Source organism: Lampetra fluviatilis, unplaced genomic scaffold (assembly GCF_964198595.1).
Source record: "Lampetra fluviatilis unplaced genomic scaffold, kcLamFluv1.1 SCAFFOLD_282, whole genome shotgun sequence".
NCBI lineage: Eukaryota > Metazoa > Chordata > Hyperoartia > Petromyzontiformes > Petromyzontidae > Lampetra > Lampetra fluviatilis.
The window spans coordinates 31,526-39,084 of record NW_027621106.1 but is presented as its reverse complement, the minus strand read 5'-3'; the positions used below and the strand labels follow the sequence as shown (position 1 = coordinate 39,084).

The 7,559-nt window shown below is 55.8% G+C and overlaps 1 protein-coding gene across 1 annotated transcript; it reads left to right on the top strand.

Moving 5' to 3' along the window:
* Positions 1-911: 911 nt before the first annotated feature.
* LOC144954768 (N-acetyllactosaminide alpha-1,3-galactosyltransferase-like) lies at positions 912-7,100 on the top strand (the record flags this gene model as incomplete). The annotated part of the gene is made up of 3 exons (XM_078885195.1): positions 912-1,060; positions 2,257-2,407; positions 6,564-7,100. Coding segments are annotated over 3 exons (837 nt in total), but the record flags the coding sequence as incomplete, so codon positions are not given.
* Positions 7,101-7,559: the final 459 nt, after the last annotated feature.

Here is a 7,559-nt window from a genome sequence, read left to right as displayed (position 1 = left end):
AGTGTATAGTGTAGTGTATAGTAGTGTATAGTGTAGTGTATAGTATAGTGTAGTAGTGTATAGTGTAGTAGTGTATAGTAGTGTATAGTGTAGTGTATAGTGTAGTGTATAGTAGTGTATAGTGTAGTGTATAGTGTAGTAGTGTATAGTGTAGTGTATAGTAGTGTATAGTGTAGTGTATAGTAGTGTATAGTGTAGTGTATAGTGTAGTGTATAGTAGTGTATAGTGTAGTGTATAGTAGTGTATAGTGTAGTGTATAGTAGTGTATAGTGTAGTGTATAGTGTAGTAGTGTATAGTGTAGTGTATAGTAGTGTATAGTGTAGTGTATAGTATAGTGTAGTAGTGTATAGTGTAGTAGTGTATAGTAGTGTATAGTGTAGTGTATAGTGTAGTAGTGTATAGTGTAGTGTATAGTAGTGTATAGTGTAGTGTATAGTAGTGTATAGTGTAGTGTATAGTAGTGTATAGTGTAGTGTATAGTGTAGTGTATAGTAGTGTATAGTGTAGTAGTGTATAGTGTAGTGTATAGTAGTGTATAGTGTAGTGTATAGTAGTGTATAGTGTAGTGTATAGTGTAGTAGTGTATAGTGTAGTGTATAGTGTAGTAGTGTATAGTGTAGTGTATAGTGTAGTGTATAGTGTAGTGTATAGTGTAGTGTAGTAGTGTATAGTGTAGTGTATAGTAGTGTATAGTGTAGTGTATAGTGTAGTAGTGTATAGTGTAGTGTATAGTGTAGTGTATAGTGTAGTAGTGTATAGTGTAGTGTATAGTGTAGTGTATAGTGTAGTGTATAGTGTAGTGTAGTAGTGTATAGTGTAGTGTATAGTAGTGTATAGTGTAGTGTATAGTGTAGTAGTGTATAGTGTAGTGTATAGTGTAGTGTATAGTGTAGTAGTGTATACTATCCGTGCGGCCACAGCGGCCGCAGCGACGTGTCTACGTTGACCTCGTGGGGAGCTCCCATCCTGTGGAGTGGAACCTTCGAGTCGGAGCGGGTCGACCGCCGCTACGCGGGGCGACAGGTCGCGGTAGGCCTCACCGTGTTCGCCATTGGACGGTAGGACAACAACAACAACAACAGCAACAACACAAACACCACCAACACCCCCACCACCAACCCCACAGCCATCAACAACAACAGCAACAGCAGCAACAACAACAGCAACAGCAACAACAACAATCGCCACTAAGTGTTGGTGAAGTCACCACGGCACCTGTGCCAGGCTAGGTGCATGAGGAGGTCACGTGACAGACCATGCAGGTGCCATGGGTTGACTGCTGTGCCAGGCTAGGTGCATGAGGAGGAGGTCACGTGACAGACCCTGCAGGTGCCGTGGGTTGACTGCTGTGCCAGGCTAGGTGCATGAGGAGGAGGTCACGTGACAGACCCTGCAGGTGCCAGGGGTTGACTGCTGTGCCAGGCTAGGTGCAGTAGGAGGTCACGTGACAGACCCTGCAGGTGCCAGGGGTTGACTGCTGTGCCAGGCTAGGTGCATGAGGAGGAGGTCACGTGACAGACCCAGCAGGTGCCAGGGGTTGACTGCTGTGCCAGGCTAGGTGCATGAGGAGGAGGTCACGTGACAGACCCTGCAGGTGCCGTGGGTTGACTGCTGTGCCAGGCTAGGTGCATGAGGAGGAGGTCACGTGACAGACCCTGCAGGTGCCGTGGGTTGACTGCTGTGCCAGGCTAGGTGCATGAGGAGGTCACGTGACAGACCCTGCAGGTGCCATGGGTTGACTGCTGTGCCAGGCTAGGTGCATGAGGAGGTCACGGGGCAGACCCAGCAGGTGCCACGGGTCGACTGACCGAGATGACCGAGATGACCGAGATGACCGAGATGACCGAGATGACTGGCTGATGCACCACCTGTGCCCCCTACTGTGCCATTCACTCACTCACACTTACACACTTACACACACTCACACACACTTACACACACTTAAACACACTTACACATTCACACTTACACACTCACACTTACACACTCACACACACTTACACACACACACACTCTCACACTTACACACTCACACACACTTACACACACACACTCACACTTACACACTCACACTTACACACTTACACACACTCACACACACACTTACACACACTCACACACACTTACACACTCACACACACTCTCACACTCTCACACTCTCACACTCTCACACTCTCACACACTTACACACCGACACACACTTACACACTCACACACACTTACACACTCACACCCACCCACCCTGTCCACGCAGCTACCTCGACGACCTGCTCAAAGACTTCCTCGACTCTGCTGAGATGCACTTCCTCGTGGGCCACCGCGTCACTTACTACGTGGTGACCGACCAGCCCGCGCGCATTCCACAAGTCGCTCTGGCAGCCAATAGGGCCATCGTTCCCGTCAAGGTCGGTACACACCACACACACACACATACACACCACACACACACATACACCACATACACACACACAGACACAGACACACCACACACATACACACCACACACAGACACACACACACATACACAGACACACCACACACACACATACACACCACACACAGACATACACCACATACACACACTCATAGACACATACACACCACACACATACACATGCCACATACACACACACAGACACAACCACACACACCACACACACACATACACAGACACACACACACATACACACCACACACAGACACACACACACCACACACACACCAGACACAACCACACACACCACACATACACACACACAGACACAACCACACACACCACACACATACACATACACAGACACACACCACACACACACATACACACGTGTCGCTCTGGCAGCCGATAGGGCCATCGTTCCCGTCAAGGTCGGTACACACCACACACACACAGACACACCACACACACACAGACACACCACACACAGACACACACTCATAGACACACACCACACAGAGACACACACACACAGACAGACACACCACACACACACACACATACACAGACACACACAGACACACCACACACACACAGACACACACATACATACACACACACACAGACACACACAACCACACACAGGAGAGAGAGATGTGGATGAAGGATGGAGCTGTGGATGAAGGAGAGAGCTGTGGATGAAGGAGAGAGAACTATGGATGAAGGAGAGAGAACTATGGATGAAGGGGAGAGCTGTGGGTGAAGGAGGGAGTTGTGGGTGAAGGAGAGAGCTGTGGATGATGGAGGGAGCTGTGGATGAAGGAGGGAGCTGTGGGTGAAGGAGAGAGCTGTGGGTGAAGGAGGGAGCTGTGGGTGAAGGAGGGAGCTGTGGATGAAGGAGAGAGCTGTGGATGAAGGAGGGAGCTGTGAATGAAGGAGGGAGCTGTGGGTGAAGGAGGGAGCTGTGGGTGAAGGAGGGAGCTGTGAATGAAGGAGGGAGCTGTGGGTGAAGGAGAGAGCTGTGGATGAAGGAGGGAGCTGTGGATGAAGGAGAGAGCTGTGGGTGAAGGAGGGAGCTGTGGGTGAAGGAGGGAGCTGTGGGTGAAGGAGGGAGCTGTGGGTGAAGGAGGGAGCTGTGGATGAAGGAGGGAGCTGTGGGTGAAGGAGAGAACTATGGATGAAGGAGAGAGCTGTGGGTGAAGGAGGGAGCTGTGGGTGAAGGAGGGAGCTGTGGGTGAAGGAGGGAGTTGTGGGTGAAGGAGAGAACTATGGATGAAGGAGAGAGCTGTGGGTGAAGGAGGGAGCTGTGGGTGAAGGAGGGAGTTGTGGGTGAAGGAGGGAGTTGTGGGTGAAGGAGGGAGTTGTGGGTGAAGGAGAGAGCTGTGGGTGAAGGAGGGAGCTGTGGGTGAAGGAGGGAGCTGTGGGTGAAGGAGGGAGCTGTGGGTGAAGGAGGGAGCTGTGGGTGAAGGAGGGAGTTGTGGGTGAAGGAGGGAGTTGTGGGTGAAGGAGAGAGCTGTGGGTGAAGGAGGGAGCTGTGGGTGAAGGAGAGAGCTGTGGGTGAAGGAGGGAGCTGTGGGTGAAGGAGGGAGCTGTGGGTGAAGGAGGGAGCTGTGGGTGAAGGAGGGAGCTGTGGATGAAGGAGAGAGCTGTGGGTGAAGGAGAGAGCTGTGGGTGAAGGAGAGAGCTGTGGGTGAAGGAGAGAGCTGTGGGTGAAGGAGGGAGCTGTGGGTGAAGGAGGGAGCTGTGGGTGAAGGAGGGAGCTGTGGGTGAAGGAGGGAGCTGTGGATGAAGGAGAGAGCTGTGGGTGAAGGAGAGAGCTGTGGGTGAAGGAGAGAGCTGTGGGTGAAGGAGAGAGCTGTGGGTGAAGGAGAGAGCTGTGGGTGAAGGAGGGAGCTGTGGATGAAGGAGAGAGCTGTGGGTGAAGGAGGGAGCTGTGGATGAAGGAGAGAGCTGTGGGTGAAGGAAGGAGCTGTGGATGAAGGAGAGAGCTGTGGGTGAAGGAGGGAGCTGTGGATGAAGGAGAGAGCTGTGGGTGAAGGAGGGAGCTGTGGGTGAAGGAGAGAGCTGTGGGTGAAGGAGGGAGCTGTGGGTGAAGGAGAGAGCTGTGGGTGAAGGAGGGAGCTGTGGATGAAGGAGAGAGCTGTGGGTGAAGGAGGGAGCTGTGGGTGAAGGAGAGAGCTGTGGGTGAAGGAGGGAGCTGTGGATGAAGGAGAGAGCTGTGGGTGAAGGAGGGAGCTGTGGATGAAGGAGAGAGCTGTGGGTGAAGGAGGGAGCTGTGGGTGAAGGAGAGAGCTGTGGGTGAAGGAGGGAGCTGTGGGTGAAGGAGAGAGCTGTGGGTGAAGGAGGGAGCTGTGGATGAAGGAGAGAGCTGTGGGTGAAGGAGGGAGCTGTGGGTGAAGGAGAGAGCTGTGGGTGAAGGAGAGAGCTGTGGGTGAAGGAGAGAGCTGTGGATGAAGGAGGGAGCTGTGGATGAAGGAGGGAGCTGTGGGTGAAGGAGAGAGCTGTGGGTGAAGGAGAGAGCTGTGGATGAAGGAGAGAGCTGTGGATGAAGGAGGGAGCTGTGGGTGAAGGAGAGAGCTGTGGGTGAAGGAGGGAGCTGTGGGTGAAGGAGAGAGCTGTGGGTGAAGGAGGGAGCTGTGGGTGAAGGAGAGAGCTGTGGGTGAAGGAGGGAGCTGTGGGTGAAGGAGAGAGCTGTGGGTGAAGGAGAGAGCTGTGGGTGAAGGAGAGAGCTGTGGGTGAAGGAGAGAGCTGTGGGTGAAGGAGAGAGCTGTGGGTGAAGGAGAGAGCTGTGGGTGAAGGAGAGAGCTGTGGGTGAAGGAGGGAGCTGTGGGTGAAGGAGGGAGCTGTGGGTGAAGGAGAGAGTTGTGGGTGAAGGAGAGAGCTGTGGGTGAAGGAGGGAGCTGTGGATGATGGAGAGAGTTGTGGGTGAAGGAGGGAGCTGTGGGTGAAGGAGGGAGCTGTGGGTGAAGGAGAGAGCTGTGGGTGAAGGAGGGAGCTGTGGGTGAAGGAGAGAGCTGTGGATGAAGGAGGGAGCTGTGGGTGAAGGAGGGAGCTGTGGGTGAAGGAGGGAGCTGTGGGTGAAGGAGGGAGCTGTGGGTGAAGGAGAGAGCTGTGGGTGAAGGAGAGAGCTGTGGATGAAGGAGAGAGCTGTGGGTGAAGGAGGGAGCTGTGGGTGAAGGAGAGAGCTGTGGGTGAAGGAGGGAGCTGTGGATGAAGGAGAGAGCTGTGGGTGAAGGAGGGAGCTGTGGGTGAAGGAGAGAGCTGTGGGTGAAGGAGGGAGCTGTGGGTGAAGGAGAGAGCTGTGGGTGAAGGAGAGAGCTGTGGGTGAAGGAGAGAGCTGTGGGTGAAGGAGGGAGCTGTGGGTGAAGGAGGGAGCTGTGGATGAAGGAGGGAGCTGTGGATGAAGGAGGGAGCTGTGGGTGAAGGAGAGAGCTGTGGGTGAAGGAGAGAGCTGTGGATGAAGGAGAGAGCTGTGGATGAAGGAGGGAGCTGTGGGTGAAGGAGAGAGCTGTGGGTGAAGGAGGGAGCTGTGGGTGAAGGAGAGAGCTGTGGGTGAAGGAGGGAGCTGTGGGTGAAGGAGAGAGCTGTGGGTGAAGGAGGGAGCTGTGGGTGAAGGAGAGAGCTGTGGGTGAAGGAGAGAGCTGTGGGTGAAGGAGAGAGCTGTGGGTGAAGGAGAGAGCTGTGGGTGAAGGAGAGAGCTGTGGGTGAAGGAGAGAGCTGTGGGTGAAGGAGAGAGCTGTGGGTGAAGGAGAGAGCTGTGGGTGAAGGAGAGAGCTGTGGGTGAAGGAGGGAGCTGTGGGTGAAGGAGGGAGCTGTGGGTGAAGGAGAGAGTTGTGGGTGAAGGAGAGAGCTGTGGGTGAAGGAGGGAGCTGTGGGTGAAGGAGGGAGCTGTGGATGATGGAGAGAGTTGTGGGTGAAGGAGGGAGCTGTGGGTGAAGGAGGGAGCTGTGGGTGATGGAGGGAGCTGTGGATGAAGGAGGGAGCTGTGGGTGAAGGAGGGAGCTGTGGATGGAGCTGTCTTGTGTGTCGGCCAAAGTGATCCTGCTACCAAGCCCGCCGTTAAACCCCCCGGCGACCCATCCTTGGCGTCCACCCTCCCTCCCCTCCCTCGCTCCCCATCCGCCCAGGTGGAGAAGCGTCCCCGCTGGCAGGACATCTGCATGGACCGCTTCAAGACGATCGGTGAGCTCGCCGAGACGACGGCCCGCGACGAGTCCTACCTCTTCTGCCTGGACGTGGACCTGCGCTTCACGGCGCGCTGGGGCCCCGAGGTGCTCTCGGACAGGGTCGCCGTGCTCCACACGTGGTTCTTCAAAGCCCGCCCCTCGGCCTTCACGTACGAGCGGAGGGTCGAGTCGGCGGCGAGAGTCGCCCCCGGCGAGGGCGACTACTACTACCACGCGTCGGTGTTCGGCGGGCGCCGCGCGACCGTGGCGGAGGCGGCCAGGGCGGTGTTTGCCGGCGTGGCGAGGGACCGGCGGGCGGGCGTTGAGGCGGTGTGGCACGACGAGAGCCACCTCAACCGGTACCTCATCGACGTCAAGCCCAGCAAGGTGCTGTCGCCCGAGTACTGCTGGGACGAGACGGTGCACGACCCGGCGGTGAGGGTCAAGCGACTCGTGTGGGTGCAGAAGAACTCGGATGTGCTCAGGGAGAATCCGTAGGTGGTGGTGGTGGGGGGGGGTGGTAGGGGGGGTGGTGGTGGTGGGGTGTGTGTGGTGGGGGGGGGTGGGGGTGGTGGGGGGGGTGGTGGTGGTGGGGGGGTGGTGGGGGGGGGGGGGGTGGTGGTGGGGTGTGTGTGGTGGGGGGGGGTGGGGGTGGTGGGGGGGGTGGTGGTGGGGGGGGGGGTGGTGGTGGGGTGTGTGTGGTGGTGGTGGTGGTTGTGGTGGTGGTGGTGGTGGTGTGGTGGTTGTGGTTGTGGTGGTGGTGGTTGTGGTTGTGGTGGTGGTGGTGGTGGTGGTAGTGGTGGTGGTTGTGGTGGTGGTGGTTGTGGTGGTGGTGGTTGTGGTGGTTGTGGTTGTGGTGGTGGTGGTTGTGGTGGTTGTGGTGGTGGTTGTGGTACGTGGGGGTCTTTATCGACATGCGATCGTCGTCCGCGATGATGGGTGGGACGTGACGTCGAT